The sequence below is a fragment of the Zootoca vivipara genome, chromosome 17, assembly GCF_963506605.1.
Source record: "Zootoca vivipara chromosome 17, rZooViv1.1, whole genome shotgun sequence".
Lineage (NCBI taxonomy): Eukaryota > Metazoa > Chordata > Lepidosauria > Squamata > Lacertidae > Zootoca > Zootoca vivipara.
In genome coordinates, this window is record NC_083292.1 from 39,115,220 (window position 1) to 39,140,250 (window position 25,031).

Sequence of the window (25,031 nt, forward strand, 5' to 3'; positions counted from 1 at the left end):
TAATTGACTTAAGCCCCATGGATTCCAACAGTTCTTAGGCACATCTTACTATCTCTGGAGCTAGCAATTAACTTAAAGCATTTGTTACTTTGTTTTCTGTTACTAGAAGTGTTATAAAATGTAGAGAAAATGTTAAAAAAATTATGCTATATAATTCTTGAAACATAATGGAAGTATGACTCGAGAACATATTGATTTCTGATTAAATGTTTATAGAGGTCTGCAGTGCATGTGCTTTGTTTTAGACCTTCCAATTTTATAGCCACAATAAAATATTTACAACTTGAACAAGCTGCCTCTTTTCAGAATGTTTGTTTTAAATGTTGATTCCTGCCTCATCGCTGGGTGCTCCTAATCTTTCTGTGATTGCCATTTTTCAGAATATAGTACTGTAAAGAAATAACTGATATTTGTGCAATAACTCTTTGGAACCTTAATCCACAGGAAGCAAAATGAATGGCATCCAAAGATGATTGTAGTAAGCAGTGACATCTAGTGCCACAGTCATCTTTCAATAATTTATTCTCTGGATGCCACAAGCCTCAGACAAAATGATTCGTTGGTTATTGGGGTGGGGGCACCATGGTAGACAGCATCCTCAAAAATAACACCAGGAGTCCTGGTTGGTTGGTTTTTATTGGGTTTTGAAATTGTTTCTTGGATTTTATATTGTTAGCCAACATGGATGGAAATGCAGGATATGAATTTGCTTAAATAAGTGGGGAGGAGAGGCTTCCCTTCAGCTTCCAGGACTCGCTCTACCTGGTAAGCAGGCAGAAGACTTCTGGCCTTGTATGGTCTGCCATTTTGAATGCCACAGTAGAGTAGGAATGGGGTAGAAATTCAGTTTGGTTCACATTTTACTGCGAACATACCTAACACTTTAAAAAATAATAGCTGCTTTTTGACTCACTTGCCTTTTTGGCTCACTTACCTTTTGAAATTCTCACTCCTCCTAATTTTGCAATGTAGTTCGGCATCTGTGCACAAAAATGTGTATATTGGTGAAAATAACCTACAAAAATGTGCAGTTGGAAAAATTGCTTCCAAAGAAGGGTATTTTGGAAAACTGCATACAAAACAATTGGGGAAAATGCAGACTAAAATGTTGGCATATCTTAAGGGGTTCCTTTAAAACACACACACACACACACACACACACACACACACACACACACACAAGCTGAAGGAGAAATACGGATAACTAAATTTAGGATTGTGAAAAATGAGAAATTGGAATAGATAGATTCAAATTGTTTAGTCAATGAATCAAAGCTGAAGGGAGACTTCTAGGCAGCTAGTCTCCTGCTCAACGCACAAAATCCAGATAGCTGTCCAGCCTCTGTTCCCTCCAGCAAGGGAAAGTCCAATCTCTGCAAGTTGTAGCAAAATTTCAGGGGGTTCTAGGCACTCAGCCATTGTTGCATTTCTGTTGGGAAAATCGAGGCACAGCGGAGGCTAGGGTCTTTAAGAAATATGGCTTATTTTACACATCTTTATACCTGGACTCTATGATGTGCTGCAGAATATCATATCCCAATAGTGTCTCTTGTTGCACCTCAAAGTCTGCACTGAGAGTGAAAGTGCATACATCTGTTTGTGTATTATATTTGGCTATATATATATATATAATCAATTAAGTGTGTATATTAAAGAAGATTAACTATATTGAGAACACTTTAATTTACGATATGGGGATTTAATTGCAACCAAAGTGAGTTGCAGCCCACTTGGTCTGAGAGGCTGGACTGCCGTGACCTAGTCCCTCCCAAGGTGAGCTAAGCCTGCCAGGACAGCTTACTTTATGGTCTTCCCCCTCCTTGCATTAATTCGACTTAAGTATGTTGGTTACATATGAGGCTGGTTATCCCACACATTGTTTCTTTAGGCCAGTGATGGTGGCCCTTAAGGTATCTCTATCTGGCCCTCGGGACTCACCCCAAGCCACACACTATTCCCACACCTCATGCATAAGCTTGAAAGCTTTTCCTCAACCTGAATGTGCACCTGTGCAGCGGAAAACAAGATTTGGTCCTCATCTTTGTGACATTCTGTCTGTTAATCTGAAGCATCCTATTGCAAACCTATCCATGGACTCTGCGTCTTCTCTGGGGTGAAAGTTCCTTCAGCCTTTCCTCAGACTCCCTCGTTCCCTGACAGAGCTACAATTTCCAGAGTTCCCTGGGAAGAGGGATTGGTTGTTAAACCACTCTGTAAATTGTAGTTCTGTGAGGGAAATGGGGGGGGGGGGTCCTAACAACTCTCAGCACCCTTAATAAACTACAGTTCCCAGGATTATTTGGCTGGTGAAAGCCATGACTTTTAAAGATATTGGCGTCCGCCCTGAGGAACACCCTCCCATCAGATGTCAAAGAAATAAGCAACTATCTGACGTTTAGAAGACATCTGAAGGCAGCCCTGTTTAGGGAAGTTTTTTATGACTGATGTTTTAATGTATTTTTAATCTTCTGTTGGAAGCCGCCCAGATGGGCGGGGTATAAATTCTTCTTCTTCTTCTTCTTCTTCTTCTTCTTCTTCTTCTTCTTCTTCTTCTTCTTCTTCTTCTTCTTCTGTATAATAGCGCTTTATATGTACGGCACAGTTGTGGTCAATTTGGAGGGCCAGCGCCATCTCTGTCATCTCCTCAGCGGCCACAAAATTGTTATAATTGTTACCCGCCCTTCCCCAGCAAGTCCCAGGGCAGGTTGCAACAATTAAAAATTATGAAATTAAAAACAGTTCAGCCAAATTAAGGTCACAGGAACAGGGTGGGTCCTGAAAAACATGCCTCTCAAATGTGCCAAAGGCCTTGGTAAAGATGGCTTCCAGCAGCAACCAATAAGACAGTGAAGGAAGGGGTTGTCAATGAGGCCTTTCCTCTTTTCCCGCCTTTTAAAAAATAAACCTTAGCAGGCTTACCAGTCGTTCCCTCCCCTCACAGTGACAGCCCAGGCAGGCTGAAGGAAGGTGGCCAGTTCCCCTCTTTCTCTTTTATTGGCCCATAATGTGGCAAGAAGCCTATTTTGGTTTTAAGCGGTATATAAATTAATAAGCCATAAAACTGTAAAAGCTAAAGGGCTGCGCTGAGGCGCTGGCGTCTGAAGCACAGAAACAAAATGGAGAAGGGACAATGGCTCCCTGTTTCTTGGCCCGAGCAAGCAGCTCCTGAAACTAGGGGCCATTCCTTTCAGGAATAGATATCTTCTTCTTCTGTAAAGATTTTTTCATTTCATTTTATAACGTATATAAATTGGAGAGAACATTTATCATAACAGATGTAAACCAAACCAAACCCATAGAACAGGCATGTAGAAGAAGTGCAGTCACGTATGGATTAAGTAACAAAGTCCAGGTCGTGAAAGGAAAGGAAAATAATGGTCTCCGCATAAAGAAAGAAAGAAAGACGGTTTGCACTATTTGGCTGCCAAGTCTAGTTCCAGATTTGCCAGGCTTGTGACAATGGTTGTCTTGAAAATGATGGTTCTGCAGTATTAAGTGATAAAAGAACATCAAATCGTATTAAAAGTGCCTGGGGATTCTAGTCCTTGTCAAAATCTCAGCCGTTCATGAACTGTTTGAGGAACAAAGCATAAAGCGGGGGGGGGGGGGATCTCTGGATCATTAGACACCACACAATATCATATTTATTATATTTATATCCTGCCTTTCCTCCAAGGAGCTCAAAGTGGCATGCATTTTGTCTCTCTCCCCTCTTTATCCTCCACAACAACCCTGTGAGGTAGGACAGGCTGAGATACAGTGACTGGATCCCAAGGTCAGCCAGCTATCTTCATGGCCAAGGGGGGTTTTGAACCCAGGTCTCCCAGGCCCTAGTCAAAAGAGAAGAAAAGTTGCCCTGTTGGCATATCAAAAAGCAGTTTCAGAGGGACTGTCATGTCTGCTCCTCCTCAGACACGAAAATATAAATCCACAGTCTCTCAGGCCCAGCAGAAGTTCCTGAGGAGAAAAATTCGGCCACATTTCTGTATCCACTTATTGAGTGTTTTCTGTTATGGGTGACCTCAAAGTGACTTAAATTTATAACAAAAAATTTTTATACAGTACTGCGTAGAAATAATAAAATGGGATTATTCTCTCAAAGAAGCTCATGTCGGTATAAACGAAAGAGCCTCATCAGAAGGCTTTAAAATTCAAAAGGCTCTAATGGAGAGGGAAATGGAAGAGCAAATTATGGCCTTGTGTGTGTGTGTGTGTACACACACACAGGCCATCTTTTTGCATGTACAGTACTGTATAAGACGCCCCCATGTATAACACGCCTCCTATTTTTGAGGACTCCAAATAAAAAAACCCACCCCTCAGAACTACCCGTGTATAAGATGAGCCCCAATTTTAAACCTAGCCTTATACACGGAAAAATATGACACACACACACCTGTATGTGCAAGAAAAAACCAAGTATGTACAAGGCTTGCTAATTTGTCATTTTAAATGCCACTGTTTCATCCATGCCTTGTTAGATGGCTACTGTTTTATGCTTCAACACGTTTTTACACTTTCCTTTCTGAACTACTTTGGGCCTGACAGGCAATATAAAAATACCAAAATCCGTTAGAAAAAGAAAAGAGACCCGAGTTCAAATCTCCACTGCAGCTAAGAAATCCACTGGTGGAGCTTGACCTCCCATTTTATTACTGGGGAAAGGGGGTTCCCTGAAGCGGCAGAGAGCCACCGGGTTCTCCAAGACGGGTGAATGGGCATGAGAATAGCAAACGAGGAGGCAAATATATCAGGAAATCTAAATTTAACATATGCCCTGATGGGGTCTTGGCTAAAAGTCTCAAATAATTGCGTTTTCCTTGTTTGCAGTCTTTAAAGTGGGCACTGGAGAAGATGTTTTCCTAGGGACACAGCTGTCAGCCCAGCAGTCTTTCCAGAACAAGCAGATTATCTTGGGGAAATGTATCCCTGCGGCAGAAAGCAGATCAGGATCTACTGCGAGATCTCAGGGCCGCCCGCAAGTCAATCTGCAAGGGTCGCTGGGTGACCCCCAAGGGGTTCAACAAAAGCTTTTTTAAAACGGGTTTAAAATTGTTCCGCCCCATGTGGCACCGTGAGTGGCGGCGAGAGGCAGGATATAAATTTTATTATCAATAGAATAAAAAAGAAAATAAGAGACACCCACGTTCGCCCCAGTGAGGTGGCTTTAAATAAAGCAGAGAAGCGGTTAAACTGGGATTGCGAGATCCATTCTCCCATTTTGCATCCTAGAAGTTGGAAGGGCACCCCAAGGGCCATCCAGTCCAACCCCCTGCAATGCAGGAATCCCGGCTAAAAGAATCCCTGACGGGTGGCTTTAGCTGCTGGATCTTGAGGTTCAGGTGGAAGCAAAAGGAGATCTGTTGAGTCTGAAAGTCTGCCCTCTCCCGCCTTAACAGCTTTAGGGGTTTTGTTTTCAATATATGTCAATATAAACAGGGAAGGTTTATAAGGGAAGTATAAGCAGTAGCTGATTCGCTGGCATCCCCAGGTGAGCTGGGGATGTCCCCACATTTGAAACACCGAAACCAGCCCTTCATCAGAAGTGAAATTTTACTTTATTTTTTTAAGGGAAGGGCCAAAAGTCAGAAGGTCCTGGGTCCAATCACTTCTCCGTGTAGGGCTAGGAGAAAACCGCTTCCTTAAACCCTGGAAATCCGCTGCCAGTCAGTGTAGACCAGGCATCCCCAAACTGCGGCCCTCCAGATGTTTTGGCCTACAACTCCCATGATCCCTAGCTAACAGGACCAGTGGTTGGGGAAGATGGGAATTGTAGTCCAAAACATCTGGAGGGCCGAAGTTTGGGGATGCCTGGTGTAGACAATACGGAGCTAGACGGGCCAATGGTCTGACACGATACACAAGGAAAACAGGGACGGGATGGGTAGAAGAAAGGTGGACACAACATGCACCGAACGCGGCCTGCAAAACCTTCCATCCCATGCAAACTTGGTGAAGAGGAAAAAAGAGGGAAGGAGGGAGAAGCCGTCACTCCTTGCATTCGGAGAGGGGGGGGGGATTTACTCCCGAGTAATCTTGCGCAGGACCAAGATGCAAGAACAAAACAAAAACTAGCAATCCTTAACCCGGCATGCAAACATCTGCGCAAGCGCCTTAACACCTTTGCTTGGGCACACCTCCTTTTTTCCCGTGGTGCACACCAATGTTGTGTATGTGTGTGCAAAAAGACCATTGGTTCCTTGGCCTTGGAAAAGCCAGCCGCGCTCTCTCCCTCTCCATTGGTTTCCTCTGCTGTCGATCCCGTAAGCACCTCCCATCCTTTTTTTACTTAATTAATCGTGCCCCCCTCTTTTTTTGCAAGTTTGTCTGTTGAAACAAAGAGAGGCGTAAAACCCGCCTTTCCAAGGAGCCTATTGGTGAATTCCTTTGCAGCAGGTCTTTTCATTTGCCCTTTGCATACACACCAGGGTAGGTTTCCCAGGGAAACCAGGAAGCTGATGTGCTGGGGGTGTATTTTTTATCCTCCTTTCCCTTTCTCCTCCTCCCCCTTCCTTTTTGCCGATGAACCAGGAAGTAAAGTTTGCTCAGCTTAGGATTCCCCAGTTTTCCCATTAAGAAGCAAGCGAGCAACTTGAGTAATAGGTGGAGGAGGAGGGGAGAACAGGGCATTATTACAGGTGAGTCTGGGAAAGGACTTTCTAGGCGCGATCAAAGCCTTGGCACCCTTGGGTGCATAAAGGAACCCTCCCCCTTCGTTTTAATGTGTACATTTTCAGAGGTGGGGGAAGGCAGTGGGTTTCTGCCCCACATCTAGGAATTAAGAGGGGGAACCGTAATCCTGATTGTGGTGGTGCACCTGATAAATCTTGATTATGCTGCTTGTTTCCTTCGTTGTTTAGGCTACAAACCGCATTGAGTTTAACTTAACACCCTGTTTTAAAGGTGGTATAAAATGTAATCTCATAGCTGTTTCTTCTTAGAATGATCTGTTTGCAACGTGTTCAAGAGAGAGGTGTCTGCTTATGGTTCCAATCCCTTCCTTGCTTCTTCTGCCCCACGCCTCTGTTCCTTTTATATTTTTATTTAGTTAAGTAATTGTATTGGTTCTCATAAATGCATACCGAAATATAATCAGACAGCTAAACATAATCTGTACCTGTTTAACTGCAGTTTGAAACAGTAGAGGTTTGAGTCCTAGGCTAGGGCCTAGGGGAGGCCCCCAGCACTCAGCCATGAAACTTCCTGGGCAATCTTGGACAAAGTCGCCACCTCTCAGCGTGGCCTACTTCGCAGGGTTGTTGCCACAATAATACAAAGACTGGGGAGAGCTGCATAGGCCAGCTTGAGCATCATGAAGGGAAAGGTGACATCTCAATGCAGTAAAACTGAAGAATTTTTAAAGCATTTTTATTCCAGCTGGGTTTTTGATTGGATTTTGATTTTGTGATTAAGTGGTATGCAAATTGTTGCACTAAATTACATGTTATAAGTGTGAAGTTACACATGCACCACTCAGTTTAATTTGTGGGTCAGGAAAGGCTACATTTCTTTAGCTGTGGGAGGCACAGGATGTGGTGTTACCTACCCACCTCTTTCTAGTTTGTGCCAAGGAGAAGCAGTGGTTTTATGGTGAAATGGAAAGAAAAAACGGGCATGTGTGCAACCTTATGCTATCTCTGTTTACTCAGCAGTAGACGTCAGTATATACTTATCCCAGAAAGTTTGCAGCACTAACCCAACTTACCTGAGAGTAAGCCCCCTTCAATTCAATAAATGTTCTGAATAGGCACGGTTGTTCATTTATTTTATTTATTTATTGCATTTATATCCCACCATATTCCTCCAAGGAGCTCAAGGCTTCTCCCCCACCCCCACGAATCCCCATAACAACCCTTTGAGGCAGGTTAGGCTGAGAAACAGTACCTGTCCCCCAAGGTCACACGCAGCTTCATGGCCGAGTGGAGATTTGAACCCTGGTCTCTCCCAGGCCCTAGTCCAAGACTCTAACCACTGCACCACACTGGCTGGGTTAGGAGTGCAGCTTCGGTGTTTGTAAAATTGCTGCTTTAGATTATTATTATTTATATTGCCTGTCTCAAAGACTTAATAATTGCATATCCTTATGTTATCTTTGCTGCAGACAGTTAGGAATGCTGAAAAACGAGGGGTTTGCCTGAGGATGTTTTGCAAGACGGTGGTTTATTCCTGTGTCTGTTATTTGCTTTCAGTAGCTTTTGATATTGAATTTTAAATTTAGCTCATTTTAGCACAGACTGGCCACAACTCTCCAAGGTTTTGGACACTGTCAGCTGTACTTTTCCACTGGTTGAGCCTGGGACCTTCCACACACAAGTCAAATCTTCTGGCTTTGAGCTGCAGCCATTCCCCTAACCATGCAGTGAGATCCCAGCCCTCCTTGTTCTGAATACCTAAATACATAAGAATCTTTCTTATACCGAGTCAGACAATCAGTCCATCCAGCTCATTATTGTCTGCACTGACTGGCAGCGTGGGGTTTCAGAGAGAGAGTGTTTTCCAGCCCTACCTGGAGATGTTGGAGACTGAACCTGGGGTTTTCTGTTTGCAGAGCAGTTCCTCTGACCCTGAACTGTGGCCCTTCCCCTAGAAACCAGGAGCATCACAAAGAACTATTTGCAGGAGATACATATATTATATCTTTCCCCACTCTTCTCTCTCTGTTCCTAGGCACGACAGAGAGACCATGACGACGTTAATTCACCGGGGGCGGCGGGCAGATGTCGGGCGAAACGTTGACAAGCGGCTGGAGGGTGAGGAGGACTCCATACCAGACAAGACTTTGGGCGAGGAAGACTTCGGAGACTCCAAAGACATCCGCCTCACCCTCATGGAGGAGGTGCTGCTCCTCGGCTTGAAGGATAAAGAGGTACAAAAGCCTTGTTGTTGCATTGATTAACGGCCCTTCAGCAGGAGCTCCCAAGGAGGGTTACAACAATTTAAAATTCAGAATTAAAAACAGAGCAGATTGCATTTGCAGGAACAGGCCAGGCACATCTCAGGTGTCAAAGGCCAGGGTTAAGAGCTGCATCTTCAGCATTTGTCGAAAGCTGCATCGTGAAGATGCCAGGTGCACCCCGTTTTACCCTCGCAACCACCCTGCAAGGAAGGCTAGGTCACAAGACAGTAAGCAGCCCAGGGTCGCCCAGTGAGCCTTCTGGCTGAGTCAGAATTGGAACCCTGATCTCCCAGGTCCTAGTCAAGCACACTTAACTGCTATTGACTGGCAGAAGGTACCTCAGTGACTTCCTTAACTGCACAGTCAGCTGCAGATCTAGAGGAGAAGAAATCTGAGATTCCCTGGGGAAAACAAGCCAGCATGTATGTCCTGAGAAGGTTTTTATTACTATTTTATCTTATTTGTAGGATTTCTTGCCCACCCATTCACCATAAGGTCCCAGAGTGGTTTACAGCAATATGATATGCAATTATAAAGACAAATAAAACCACACTATCCAAAACAGGACAGTAGAAATTAAGCAAGACAGCTTGTCTGTCAAAGGTCAAGGTGGAGAGTTGTGTCTTCAGTATGCACCGCTTTCTCTTCTGCATGAGATTATTTATGGGGGAAGGGTTGTAGTTTAGTGGTACAGCTTCTGCTTGCATGTAGAAGGTCCCTGCTTCCATCCCTGGCATCTTCAGGTAGGGCTGGGAGAGACTTTTCGAAACCTTGGAGAACTGCTGCCAGTCAGTGTAGACAATGCTAAGGTAGGCAAACCAATAGCCTGACCCTGGATAAGGCAGCTTCCTTTTTAAAATTAGCCCCTTTCTTCAGAACCATGAAGACCAGAACCTTACAGTTCAGGGCAGTGGTAGAGGATCAGCTTTGATGGCAAAGCATCTGCTTCGCTTACAGAAGGATCCAGGTCCAATCCTGGCTAAACAGACCAGCGTCCTGACTTGGTATAAGGCAGTTTCTTATTTATTACATTTATATCCAACTTTTCCTTCAGTTAGCTCCCTCCTGTTTTTACCCACACCTGCACCCTATGAGGTCGGCTAGGATGAGAGATGCTGATGGGCCCTGTGCTGAGTGTGGTGTTAGAATCTGCATCTTCCCAGTTCTAGTCTGATACTCTGACCACTACACTGCACTGCCGTAGTGGTTAAGATAAGCCAGAGACATGTGGGCAGTTCTTGTATGAAATTTGAGGAGCCAGAGCGAAGACAGTGGAGGTGTGTGGCGAGAGCCAGATTGCCAGGGTTTACCGGTGGTGGGATTCAGTTGATTTGAACCTGTTTCTTATTGTGAGCAGAAAAGGCTGGGCATAAGAAGGGTCTGTATGCACATTGGCAAACATTTTGCCAGATTTTCTCCCCTTGTTCTGGCCCAGAATGTTGGATATCCTTTAGTCCCCTCCTCCATTATATCCCACCAGAAAAAAAGTTTCTTGATGGCTCCCCATTTATTATGGCATAAGATTTTGTGAGGTGCATGAAATTAGCAAAATATATGTGCAGTGTGTGTGAAAAGGCCATAAAATGTGATCCGTTCAATCTGAAAAGTTTTCATGTCTGCAGGGTAAGGACAGTGACCATCGATTCCAGTAGTTATTGGTGATAGAACAGATTCTCTTCATATTTATGTATTTGTGGTTGTTGATTTTAAAATAAATATCCTGTGTTATCTTGCCAAAACAACAACCCTGGGCAGCTGTCAAAATTCCAATGAAATAAATAATATTGTAAAGCAGAAATTCAAAACAGTAACTAATAAAACTCCAGAAGGTTGCCAAACAACACCAAGGAGACAACCAGCTACGCTCAATTAAAACCCGTTCCAAGTCAGAGAGGCTTGGTTTTGACAGTGTCCATAAACGGATCGAATCAAGCTTGTGGGCAGATTCTAGTTCTGACAACATAGCTGTGATTTGTGCATTACAAGGGATTGGAATAAATGACCCTTGGGATCCCTTCCAGCTCTACCATTCTATGATACTGTGATTTTTCGCAAAGGTTCTAACTGACTTTGCCAGGACTCTTTTCCTTCTTTCCTTTAGAAGAAATTTATTAGTGTCCGTGGGCAGTGTCCAAGATGGAGTAGGAGGACTGCATTTTAAAACCAGTTCTGGACTGACCCAACTGGTATCTTTACCATTTATACATTGCTTTCAGTGCTCTTCCTTTTTTGCAGAAAATCCTCTGTCCAAAGGTGTGTCAGTCCTGCACCTGGGCAGTCCTTGGTTAGTAATTATGGAGGTAAACCAGTTTGGAATTGCTCATTTGCACAGCTTTTCTATAGACACTTGTCGAAGCTTTTGCCACTGATCAAGTCTAGTAACATACACTTCCCACATCAAAAGAGGGTGGAAGTTAGGAGGCATATCATAGGATCACTGCTGCCCAGGACTAGTTTTCAGAACTGCTAGACCATTGGAGCTCTTGTCATGCAGTTGCCAAACTAATGTTATATTGTACTGAGATATTTGTAGTGAGCGAGAGAGAACCTTTGTCTTGACTGAGTTCACAATAAATAGAAGCCAGTTTGGTGAAAAACGAGTACATGTTAGGTTTTTAGAGCCTGCCAGAATCTAAGAAGAGCCCTGCAGCTGGATGAGGCCAGAGGGGGCCCATCTAGTCCTGCTTCCTAATCTCACAGCGGCCAATACAGCAAAGAACCTAAGAATCTAGATAGACTGCCCTTGGACCTGGAGGTCCCATAAGCACACTGAAAGAGACCTGCTGAATCTGGTCAATCCCCCATCTAGTCCAGTATCCTGTTCTCACAGTAGCCAACCGAATAACTATAGAGAATCCAGCAAGCGGGACCTGAGTGCAACAGCAACTCTCTTCACTTGTTTCCCTGTGGAACACCCTCCCATCAGATGTCAAAGAAATAAACAACTATATGACATTTAGAAGACATCTGAAGGCAGCCCTGTTTAGGGAGGTTTTTAATGACTGATGTTTTAATGTATTTAATTTATTTTTAATCTTTTGTTGGAAGCCGCCCAGATGGGAAACCCAGCCAGATGGGCAGGGTAGAAATAATAAATTATTATTATTATTTCCCAGCAACTGGTATTCAGAAGCCTGCTGCCTCCAACCCTAGCGCAGAGAAAAGCCGACGTGGCCAGTAGCCTGCTGATTGTCTTCTCCCCCTCTTTAATCCTCTTTTCCAAGTTGGTGACCATCACTGCTACTTGTGACACCATGTGGACCTTGCTGGTTCGTGCCTTGGCTGCACACGAATTGACTTCCCTTCCCTTGTCCCGTTTAGAAGGATGGCAAGTTCTGATTGTTTTTTAAAGCTGCACCCCTGTCTTTGGAGTCCCTGTCTTGGCGTGCAGACATAGGGTACAATACCTGTATAAGCAGTGCAAGGAGAAGGGGGAGGGAATAAGCTCTGTCAGGGAAAGCTGCATTTGCTTGCTAGTCCAGACAGACATCACTAGCCTAGATTACAATATTATCCTGATGTGTTCTGTAAGTGACTCCTTGTCCTTTGGGGAACCCTTTTAAATTGAGTCATGGCATCAGGACTCCAGCTGCACCTGTCTTGTGACTCTCTTTCCCCCAGGGCATGAACTGTAGGAACTGATTTGCATGCTTATGCTGCATGAGTATATTGTAGGTGGTTGACTTCCGCTGTTGGGAAGGGCCATAGTTTAATGGTAGAGGATCTGCCTTGCAAACAGAAGGTCCCAGGTTCAATCCCCGGCGGCATTTCCAGGTAGGGCTGGGAGGGACTCCTGCCAGAAATCCTGGAGGGCTGTTCTACTCAGCATAGAAATATTTAGCTGGATGGACCCAACTATCTGACTCAGAATAAGGCAGCTTCCTCCGTTCCTAGGAGCTGGCCCAGGTTGTCTTACAACAGCACATTTAACAGCATCAAACCCCCACTTTTTTTTTTTGCAATGGTGCAGGGACAGTAGCCCAGGGCACCCATCACACTTAAGCATAGTTAACATTAGCCACAGTTGGATGTTTTTAAATCTTGGTTAAGCTCCCTGACATGGAGCCAGGGAAGCTGACACAACCGTGGCTTGTTTAGTACAAATTAATTCCTAACCTGGTTTGCAAGTTTGCTCCAGCCCATTTCACCAGCTGGTTTGTGGCCAGTCCTTAATTCTCAGTGTAGGTATATTGACACAACATTTCACCATGGTTAGTGAAACAAACCATGGTTTTAAGTGTTAATGGTCTCATTTTTCACAAAGCACTGGGCCTAAACTGTGGCTTAGCAAGGGTGCATAGGAGAAATTTGTACCCACCCCTGTTACTGCCGTGCCACCAGGAAGCAAAGCAACTGAAATCATGTTCCCAGCTAAATCCCAAATGCTTGAGGGAGTGTAAACTTCTTTATTGTCCTCTCAAACAGGTTCAAGGAGGAACACAGATAGCTTTGTGGCTGCAGCCAAAAGGGCTTTGGGTGATTTCCAAAGCTGCCTCCCTAGATTTGACAGGCACCCTCCTTGCTGAACTTCAGGCATGAACAAAAATTTCCTTATTTGAGCAGGCATCTTAAGGAAGTTTTGTAGCTTTTAGGATGAATTTTAATTGTTCTTATTCTCTTTTTTATTATCTACACTGCTTAGAGGTTCTTAATTTTAAGTCGTATATAAATATCTGAAATAAATAAATAAACTAAGTTGTATGCTAGGTGAACCCTGAGTGTGGTTGACATCATAGTAGAAGTTTTATTGTCCTTCTAGGGTCACAGAGCAGTGTTTAACCCCTTTCTTATACTTGCAACAAACCTTTGAGGTAGACTAGGCACCAAGATAGTGACTTAGCCTGACGATTAAGGCAAGATGTGCTTATTCACTGCACCTGCATGAGCTGTGGGACAATTGAAATGTGTTATGCCAGGGTCTGCCAATGTTGTTGCTGAGCCACATCCCCCTTCAGCTGCATCAGCCAGGGATGATGGGAGTTGTAGTCCAGCATCACCTAGAGGGTCCCTTGTTGGCTACCCCCGTGTTAATCAATCATTGATCCATTTTGACTGGGCTGCAGACACACATTCATTTAAAGTGCATGACTTCCCCCAAAGAAACCTGGAAACTGTGGTTTGTTAATGATGATGTGAATTGTAGCTCAGTCAGGGGTAAACTACCATTCCCCCAATTCTTTTTTGGGGGGGGGCAGATCCATATGGGGGCTACACAGCCTAAATGTGATTCACTTTGCAGCTGCAGCTGGAGAGAGAAGTGGGGCTCAGGCACCCCCAGAAGAGCTGGAGTGATTTGGAAGAGTGGCACTTCTGCATTTGATTTAAAGCCCTGGTCTTGCCGGAACTCTTGATCCGTGTTTGTTTTTCCCGTTCAGTGGTTTGACTCAGACTGGTTCTTCAACTTTATTTCCTCTGCTGGGGCGAGGCATCATTCCGGGAGTTTAACTTACTGACTTTACATCTAAGAGTTGAAGCACCTGTATCAGTGTGGCTGGGGGCCATTTTTTTTAAAAAAAAAAGACTTTGGAATTATCCTTGGTCCACTTTGTTTGCTGTCAGAGTCTGTGGGTCCTTAGCATGCATACTTGTAGGTACACTCCAATAAAATGAACAAGTTTTATGGCCAAAGTGAAATAGATTTGGGTGGAGTGCAATTTGATTTCTGTGCTTTTCAGGCCTATTCTGAACTGGTCTGTTGCAAGAATGCAGGTTGTAAAGTTGTAATTTGAACTATCATTCTTGAAATTTAGAATGCCAGTGTCAGAATTAATATCTCAAATTCCAAAGCTTTTTTTTAGGTTTTTGATTTCCACAATAAATCTTTAATTGAGGCATACCTTTCAGGTCTTAAGTAACATGATATTGAGTTTTTTGTGGTGTTGCACAACCACAGAGTAGAACTGTTGAAATTAATGGACATGATTAATGGAAATTAATGGACATTGCTTCATTGATTTCACTGGGTCTTTTCTGAATAGTTGGATGCAGCCCATCATCATTCCTTATAGCCCACCCTTATAAAGAGTGTAGGACAGCCAGCAGCATCTAAAAATGCAAAATTGAAAAAAGAAAAGTCATAATCTAAAATACATGGGTGAGACAATGATATCCATAGTGCTACTTTTACTATGCCCCCCAACAGCTGCAAAAGTAAATAGGTCTTGAGGGGACAGCTGAATTTGTACAGAGACATGTATGGGTGACATTTTCCTAGTTTTGTTACTAGAAATCTGAATTTTAGCTTTTCAATTGAGGCACCAAGTTCCATAAAAACCACATCCAGTGTGACTCCTTTCAATGAGGACTAGAAACTTGCTCTGACCCCAGAATGGAAGCTGAGCCTGTCACAGTCAGAAATTCTGCACTGACATTGAACATACACAGCCTCCTTCTTTGAGAAGACACTCCCAAGAAGTTTCTCTGTGATACCTTGAACTGTTGAAATTGAGCCTAATCCGCAGCCACTGATGTCACAGAATTTGTTTGCATAAGAAATAAAACTCCTGAACTTAAGGCTGCTCTCTGTATCCTTGTGAAACGTCAAGAAAGGTCATGGGTGGAAAAGAGACTTTCTTTGGTCTTTCCAATTACACTCTTATCCGGCATGTTCTGCTATGAGGAAGTGGAGGGTTGTTTTTTTAAAGGTAAATAAAGGCCTGATTCTAGCTGTTAATAGGCTTTTAAAATGCCACACTTTTTTCTTTTTTTCTTTTTGCCTAGGCTGAAACAAGCAATGTAGCTGTTGAAATAATGGGCTGGGTGTTTGCATAGGAAGCACTGCCTTCCATCTGGCAGGCTGCAGCTCCTTTTGGGCTCAGCACTTCCTCTCCTTTTTCTATAAAGGAAGACTGAGTTGTTCTTCAACTTGGAACAGCTTCATCAAAAGTTAATCCCTAACTGGTAGAAGTTTGGATCGGAGCAGTGGGGGGGGGGGGGGCGGTGTCTCTGGCTGTCACTGGAAATCCCCCCCCCCCCGTCTACACTTGGGTGATCAGGTGACATGATAGAAGTGTATAAAATTATGCGTGGAATCCCCACCCCCTCTTGTAACACTAAGAAGCAAAGGACATCCAATGAAGCTATATGTTGGAGGATTCAGGGCAGATTAACAGAAGGACTTCTTCACACAGTACATAGTTAAACTATGGAACTCACTTATACAGGAAGCTGTGACAACCACCAACCTAGATGGGTTTAGAAAAGGATTAGATAAATTCCTGGAGGAGAACAAGGCTATCAGTGGCTACTGTCCACAGTGACTGTACTCTCCCTCCACTGCTGGAGGCAGTGATGCTTCTAAAAACCAGTTGCTGGAAGCCGTAGGAGGGGAGACAGTGCTCTTGCACACGGGTCCTGCTTGCTGGTTTCCCTTTGGGGCATCTGGTTGGCCACTGTGAGAACAGGAGGCTGGACTAGATGGGCCCTTGGCCAGATCCAGCACACTCGTCTTATGCTCTTGGAATACTCTTTGAAATAGACCTAAGTTAGCTATATCTGATGCTTTTTAAACATTGCTCTGAGTTGTTAAACTTTGGATACAGCCCAAAACTTTTATCCCATCTGTTTTGTGAAAGAGACAAAACAGCAGCATAAAACAAGCATCACCATCCCCACCTGTAGTGGTGCTGTTGCGGCTACTCTTGAGTAAAGATGCCCGAGTCCGCTCTGTCTTTAAGAGTTTTATTGTGCATGGTATTTATAGTGCAGAGATAGCAGAAAACAGGACCTCTCAGTCACTCACAGAATCTGGGAGTGGACGTTCCCCGCTGTGGGACCAGCATAAAAGCTTGGGCACCCTGAAACGCCTCATCCCGACCTTATGTTTGGTGGCATGCCTTAATTCGGGCGCCGGAAATGGCTGCGTGTTCCCCTCCACCTGTTGGTCAGGGCGTTGCAAAGGCTCTCCAACATCACTGAGCCCTGACACCTCCATCCCACTAACTTCCTGATTCCCCTCACCTGACCCCGCAGCTGCTGCTCTCACTGGGCGAAGTGCTGGTCAGCAGGAGGGGGGGAGGTTCCCTGTAGGAAGGTCCCCTGACATCACCCTTCCAAAAAAAACTCCACTCAAATTCATTAATGACAGCCTTGACTAATAATCCTGTCTTTGGTCACCTCTAAAGTCTGTGACTTGCACCAAACCACCAGCTCTTTATGGCCTGACCTTGCAGTTTTTTGCATGCCTCTTCCTGGGTCTTTGCTGATGTCCATTTCTGATGTCCTCCTCAGGGCTACACATCCTTCTGGAACGACTGCATCTCCTCCGGCCTCCGGGGCGGCATCCTCATTGAGCTGGCAATGAGGGGAAGGATACAGCTGGAGCCACAGACTATGAGGAAAAAACGACTGCTGGACCGGAAGGTGAAGGGTTTTTCCTGTTCCCTGGCCTCCCTAAGGCTGTTCGTTGGGGCCTGTTTTAATGCGCCTTTGGGAGCTTGGCAGAAGTCTTTGTCTTTCGCTTTCTTTCTGCCTTCTAGGTCCTCCTAAAGTCAGATGCCCCGACAGGAGACGTCCTCCTAGACGAGACGCTGCGGCACCTCAAAGCCACCGAACCTGCTGAGACAGTGCAGACGTGGATTGAGTTGCTGACGGGTGAGGGCGGAAATGTTTCTGAGCACTGTAGGACTACTAAGCCTTTGGGGCTTCTATAGATTCCTTCTCATTTTAAGAACTTACATGCCTCTTATAACAGAATCTCTAAGTTGTTGACACTGTATATATTAGTAAAATCACAAACAAAGTCAGTACAGTACATGATACTCAGGTAAATAGGAATCCAGTAAAACATTAAGCAAAATATTAGGAACACTGAAATTATGCCTGTGGGCTGCTACAGTGCTCTGAAGAAAATAGCAGAGTGACCTGTGTTCAAACCCTAAACTGTGGTTAATCCCCTAAGTATTGCCTTTTGAAACAAGCCAGCTTCACAACCTATCGCCTTCTCCCCCTCCCTCCAATAACGTGGACATGGACGTAACCTTTTTTTGCAGGCTGAGAGCCACATTCCCTGTAGGCTGTCTTCCAGGGTCCAGGTGCAAATAGTGAAATGCAAAAGTGGATGGCACTGTAGGCTACATTCTAGTCTCTTCCTCCAGGTGAGCAAGAGACCCTGTCACGGTTCAAGGACACATCCCAAGCAAAAGCACTTGAGGAGGATGCGAAGCAAGGGCAGTGACTGGTTTGGTCTGGGGATAGTCCCAAGGGCTGGAATAGAGAAGCCTCAGGGGCCACAGTTAGCCCCCAGACATGTTCCACCACCACCACCCCCGCTGCCAAAACTTGATGGGCATAAGGTGTTAGTGCAAAATTCTGTAGCTAAAGTACAACCACCTCTCGACCAAGTTTGTATTATAGGTCATATTTTGTAGATTATTGTAATATGAACCTGAGCAAATCATAGGTTGAAAGACATTCCCATACCTATGTAAATCCCTAAAATTAAATAAATGAATTTGTTTGTTTTAAAAAACAACAATCTGTAGCTAGAGTGAACTAAAACAGTGAGGACTAGAATTTTTGTTTTATTTTTAAGGTAAAATATGTAGCACAGTAACTGAGCATCTGCTTTGAACACAGAAGGGCCCAGCTCAATCTCTGGCTTCTCTTGGTGCAGCTGGGAGACACTTCCTCTCAGAACCTAGCAGGCCACTGCCAGCCAGAGTAGACCACGGCGAGCTAGATGGGCCCTCAAGGTTCTGACCTTGTTGCTGACACTCTTCCTCGCCTCCCACAGGTGAGACCTGGAACCCCTTCAAGCTGCAGTACCAGCTCCGCAACGTCCGGGAGCGGATCGCCAAGAACCTTGTGGAGAAGGGGATCCTGACGACTGAGAAGCAGAACTTCCTCCTCTTCGACATGACCACCCACCCGGTCACCAACACCACGGAAAAGCAGCGCTTGGTGAAGAAGCTGCAAGAGAGCGTCCTGGACCGGTGGGTCAATGATCCCCACCGTATGGACAGGCGGACCTTAGCCCTGCTGGTCCTGGCGCACGCCTCTGATGTGCTGGAGAACGTCTTCACCAGCCTGGTCGACGAGAAATACGATGTGGCCATGAACCGGTCCAAGGACCTCATGGACAGAGACCCTGAGGCGGAAGCGGCCAAGGCGGGGGGCTCAGAGATGATCTGGGCTGTGCTGGCAGCCTTCAACAAGTCCTAAAAGGCTCCCGAGTTGGGCAAGGCTGTTCTGAGTGGGTTTGACCCTAGTTTCCTCTTTAGGACTGAACCTTTTCCGTTCTGTGGAATCTTCCCATGCTCCTTAGCGGTGGGCATTGGTGACTTGCTGCGCCCATAGCCGCCACCACAGATGTTGGGCATGGCAGGCGACATTCTGTTACAGGAACGCCTATATCTTCACCACCACCTCCTCTTCCTCGGATTCGGGGACTTGTTAGGTTGCAAGAACAAGCAAAGAAGTTTGTGGGCCGTTTTCTCCTTCCCCCTGGAAACACCCCACCCGTTCCATTCTCCCCTCCCCCCAGTTTAAAATGAAGGTCTGTGTCTGCTAGAAGTGGAGTGAGCCCCCTCTCTCGTTTATTTCAAACTTTTTTGTCTCCCTCCCCCCCCCCCTGCTGTTTTAGGGAACAAATTACGATGTGCATTTGGGATTTTTGTTTTGTTCCATTTTTTTCCTCTGTGTGTTAAATCTTATAATCCCATGTTTTGCCCTGTCTCGTTTTTTCGACCCAGTTTTTCCCTTGTGCTGTTTATTCCTTGTATTCTGCTGGAAAAAACAACATTACAGCACAAATCTCTATGCAATCTCTTGTGTGTTATTTTTTCCCCATGCTTTTGATTCTCAGGGTTCCACTTCCTTCTCAGTGGCAATTTGTTTGTAAAGTAGGCAGAGGATGCCCATAAACTGGTGATGTTCTGTGTGTTCTGGGCTAATGAAAAGCCAAGTGTTGGATCAAGACTTAGTTGCAGCATTGAAATCAATGAAATTTTAACTGAGCAGATTTGCATGATTTCTTTATATAATTTTATTCTGTTTTTGATTGTTGCATAATGGAGCCCCTTCCCTTAACCAGCCTTCCCAAAGCCAGGCCCCCTTCAGATATTTTGATCTCCCGCAATCCCTGGCTCTGCTGCCTTTGCTTGGTGGGAGTTGTAGTTCAAAACACCTAGAGCGGCACCACGCTGGTAAACCATGACCTATGCTCTTAAAATCTTCAGTTGTCTTCCTGGCTTCTGAGACTTTTAGGTGTTGCCCATACGCTATAGATCATGTTTTCATGGCTATAAGATCTAGAAGCTTGGTTTTGTTTTTTAAATGAAACCAGACATTCCAGCCAAATGAGCATACTGATTTGGCAACACAGCATGGTACGTGCAGTGTTGCTGATATTGCATCTCATGTTGGCCAAGTACTGTAAGAATTGTATTGGACTAAACGGGCCTTTGTTCTGACCCTATAGTGCTTTTAGAGAATCAGAGAACTGTAGAGTTGGGAAGGGATCCCAAGGGTCCTTTAGTCCAGCTCCCTGCAATGCAGGATCTTTGGATGTGATGTGTGAGTGTGCCTCTTGTTAAGCAGCTCCCTGGGGAGAGTTCTGTACTCACAAGTGCAGGTTTAGGAGCCTTGAACCACTTGTTGGAATAAAGTGTGCGAAGCTGCTCCAGGCAGGGTGAAGCTGTTGGTCTGCCGTTCCCAGAGTCCTTTCTGAATTGCCACAGGTCTCCGGGGTCTTGGGCGCATCCTTCCCAAGATCCTTTCATCTGCAATGTGTGTCCTGCGCCCAATGAGCTGTGACCTGTTCCCCAAAGTTGGGGAAAGTTTCCTCCACAGCTGGAGGTAACAATGCTTGTGAATCACAGTTGCTGGAAACCGCAGGAGGAGGGTGTGCTCTTGCACTCAGGTGTTGTGCTTGCAGGTTCTCCACGGGCATCTGGCTGCCCGCTGTGAGAACAGGATGCTGGCCTAGGTGGGCCACAGGCCTCATCTTGCAGGCTCTCCTTAGGATGAACCAAAAGCAGCTGCCTGAAGAGAGAATCCGATCCAACCATTGTTCTATCTTCCATGGCCTGGGATGTGGCTCTTGAACAGAGGAGCTATTTCCTGGTCCAGCTAACAGAGATCCTATTTAATAGGCCATGCCTAGGAGCCTTCTGCAATCCAAGCATGTGCTCTGCTATGGAGCTGTGCTTACCCACACCCTGCTGGTGCAGAGAGAGGGCCAACCCTCACAGAAAGAAGGCTGCTGCAAGCTTTAGTTGAAATTACCAGTGAGTTGCCAAAATAACCCATTAATGTTCCAAGCCTAGGCTGCTGTTTTGGTTGGGTATATTGTGACAGGTGCAGTGGACACTCCATGCCAGGATTAGCCATTGTGGTTACATCTGGATGGTTTGGACTCCAATTCCCATTAGCCCAATGACCTGGGATGATGGGAGTTGTAGTTTAGCATCACCTGGAGGTACCTCATTGGCTACCCCTGCTCTGTGCAATGGCATTGCTTGCTGGGCATGTATTATGCCAGTTCTTAAGGACCAGCACTGGTTGGCGCTGTGGAGAGCTCTGAATGACGTGGCCCCCAAATACCTGAAGGAGCACCTCCTCCTAGGTCCACCTGCCCAGGTGTTAAGTTGCCAGCAGGGCCTCCACTATTTTGTGAAGTTTGTGGGGTGACAGGGCATGAGAGGGTCTTTCTGGTGGTGACTTTCCAGATTGTGGAATGCCCTTCCCTCTGGCCCCATCGTTTCTTGTACTTTTTGACGTTGGGTCACGATTTTCACCTTTCTGCTCCTTTGAAACGATGGAAGGTGAGACATGATGCAATTGTAGTGTACCTTGGGGCAGCAGGGTGAATGACAGGCTATATATATATAAAAAATAAATGGCTGTGCTTTGGGTCGTTGTCTTTCAGTGGGACTTGAGAACTTGTGTCACCCCCAGATACTGTAGGCCTTTATCTCCCCTCAGGCTAGGGGATTGCAAGTTACCGGTAGGTGAGTTTTTCGGTGGAAATTTTCTGTTGGGAATTCCACCTAGCAGTTTGACTGCCTTGCGAAAGGAATTTCCTCCCTTTTTGAGATTTTATAAGGATGCATTTTTAAAAATGCAGGTGCTTCTATTGAGAAAAAAAAAAACACACACACACACACACACATATACACACTTTCCCCCTCTCCCCATTAAATGTAAAGCACTGCATTGTATTTCAATTCAGGACGTTTACTTTTTGTGAATTAACATTTCACCACAAACAGGTACAGGATGAGGTATCCAAGAAGAAGGAAAAGAAAAGAAAAACCTTTGGTATAAAATGTACAGCTTCTTTCTTTCTTTTTCCTTTTCATTTTCTTGTTTACAGGCTAAAAAAGCGACTTTGGTTTTCTCTCTTTTTAAGTTAGCTCGGTCGACAAACAAAGAAGAAACATTCAATTTATTAATATATAGTAATGCACTGCTTTGATTAAAAACATGACCACGTCACTCAGCTTACACCGGCCAGGGAGCGGGGAGGGGAGGGGAGAAGAAAGGGCTTATGGGAAATGTATTGGCGTTTGTTAGGTTGCCATCTTTTTCCTTCCTTCAGACAAAACTTAACTTCTCCTGTGCCTTTCTGAAAGAAAGCCTGGAACTCAGAAATTGAGGCAGGTGAAATTTCTCTTTGTCTGGAAAAGCTGCTCTGGTGCTTTGTCTGCACAGGAGCAATCGCCAAATTTGAAAAGATGGCAAAATTATTTGCAGGGTTGCCATTTTTTAAACAAAGCTTCCTTTTTTTCCCTTTTCCTTTTTGCCAAGTTGGGGGTCTTTTTCTTCTTCTTTAAAATGAAGACATTATTGTGCAGGGTCTGGATTTTTTAATATATGTAATTAAGGTTTCCTAGTTTGCAGCTGTCTGCTTTTTGGAAGCAGGGAGCTTTTAAACATCGAAAGAGATTATCAAAACCAGAAGGCACCCTCTGAGGTCCCAGAGCTCCGAACCAGGGTCAGGCTATAGGAAACTTTGATGTAGAGGAGGATTAACTAGTGGAGCAGTCAAACAATGGAACAAACTGATTCCGAGAAAGTGTCCTTTTGCCATTTCAAAGTCTTGATTCTCAGAGCTGTGTCTCTTAGAATCACGGGAATCAGAATTGTGGAGTTGGGAAGGGGTCCCAAGGGTCATCTAGCCCAACCCCCTGAAGTGCAGGAATCACAGCTAAAGAATCCCTGCTGGATGGCGGCCCAACCTCTTGCCTTGATGTGACAATGTTTGGTTTCTCTGACTAGGCCAGCGTCACACCCCTGTCTCCTGCACTCAAGGTGTTGTGCATGAAGCGCAATTGTAAGTTTACTAAAATGCCACAGGCATCACCCTGTCTCCAGAATCCATCTGGCCACCCAGTGTGCTTTGTGTTTTGAAGATAATGCTGGCGTGTGGTAGGAGGGAAAGGGGGCAGCTTTGCAACATCAGTGAGACGTCAAAGAAAATCTCCTGCCTGTATCCGCTCCCTTATCTGCCGCATCGTAAAGGTAGTTTTTATTGCAGTCACCTGTCATGCAGGTCTGCCCGTCAAATTCCACTGGCTCACCCACAACCTAAAACCAATATGGTATTTGTGTATCCACTGTAATGCTTTGTTAGCAAAGGCTATATTCGCATGCATTTAAAGCACTCTTGATACCGTTTTAAAGTGTCATGGCTTCCCCAAAGAATCTTGGGAACTGTCGTTTAAGAGTGCGGGAGAGCAGTTAGGAGAAATCACAGAGCTGCAATTCTCAGAGTGGTTGAATGATCAATCCCTCTTCACAGGGAACTCAGGGAATTGTAGCTCTCTGAGGTGGATGGGGAGGGGAGGGGAGGTTTCCCTAGCAACTACCAGTATGCTTAAAACTACAGCTCCCAGGATCCTTTGGGCGCAGCAGCGGCTGTTTCAAGTGCCGCAATACTGCTTTCAACATGTGGTGTGACTGTGGCCTTGCTTGAATTGGTAGATTTTGTCAGAGCAGCTGGCTTGGGAGCTGGAGGCAGGACCAGCCCAAGACTCTTCCTTTTTGGTGCCTGAGGCGATGGGCCAAGAGGGTGCCCTCCCTCTATGCTATGTGCAGGAGCCACCTGGACTCAGGCCTCCTCCATCGCACCTGAGGATACACACAACTCTGTCCCCCGTTGCCTTGCTGCTTCTTTCCCCACTGCAATTGCCAACTGAGACCTCTGCTCCATGATAGGACCGGGAAAACCAGTAAATTTTTACACACACAATAAAACCCCAAAATTGACACAAAGTGGAAAGTGTGCAGATTGCATAAACATCTTTCGATGGGATGACCTGGGCTGCGCTCTGTTTTGTTTCTTCCTAAATCACAGAGCTGCTAAATTTTGGAACAGGGACAGGTGGACAAAACATCGCTGTGGCTTGCTTTTTTTTAAGAGAAAAACTTTTGTGGCTCAGCATCTGTTCAGAAGGACCTTCCAGCTCCTAACCCTGTGGCATAAATACTTAAAGTGCATTTATTTCTTCTCGACAGCACCTGCACGGATCGTGGTAGCGGGGAAAGGGGGTTCGGGTTGTGTCGTGGCAAATTCAGGGATGTGGTCGTTCCCTCGCAGCAGGAAGGCTGTCTCCCTCTCTGCCCGGCGCAAGCTGAGAGTATCTGACACAAAACAGAGTAACTTTTTTCCTCTTTTTTTTTTTTTTTGAGAAGCCATGCAAAAAATAGATAGAAATATATCTATGTCACGACACACGCGCCCACCTTACCCACGCACCCTCAAAACACATGCTCACCCACGCGGACGCACAAAAGACTTCCTTTGCAAAACGAAACAAACAAACAAAAATCATCTTTGGTATCATTTTCGGTGCAAGAGACAAAGTGAGGTAGAAGTTTCTTTTTGTTCCCCCCGCCCCCCCACCCTCGCCAGCAATTTTGTCAAATTTCGGACAGTGGGAACACCCAATAGGGAAACAGGGAGGAGGAGGAGGCAGTGACCTGTTCTGGCAGGAAGGGGAGGAGCTATTCCCCAGGAATATGTTGTCATATCAGCAGCCAATCGGAGAAAAGCAAAAGCCGCTTATGGCAATTTCACCTAGGAGGGCTTCCAAAGCTAAAATAGTTTCATTTGGTGTGGCCCACAAAAAGGGTTGAAAATGCATCCCCTACATTACTTGAGGAATCCTTAAGACGGACGGCAGGCCTTTTT

At 45.2% G+C, this 25,031-nt stretch overlaps 1 protein-coding gene across 1 annotated transcript; it reads left to right on the plus strand.

The window, feature by feature from the left end:
- The first annotated feature begins 6,433 nt into the window (after positions 1-6,433).
- On the plus strand, positions 6,434-22,046 carry GOLPH3L (golgi phosphoprotein 3 like). The gene is made up of 5 exons (XM_035098978.2): positions 6,434-6,638; positions 8,668-8,866; positions 17,126-17,257; positions 17,374-17,488; positions 18,630-22,046. The coding sequence occupies exons 2-5, from the start codon at positions 8,684-8,686 to the stop codon at positions 19,055-19,057; spliced, it is 858 nt and encodes a 285-aa protein (XP_034954869.2). The 5' UTR covers positions 6,434-6,638; positions 8,668-8,683; the 3' UTR covers positions 19,058-22,046.
- Positions 22,047-25,031: the final 2,985 nt, after the last annotated feature.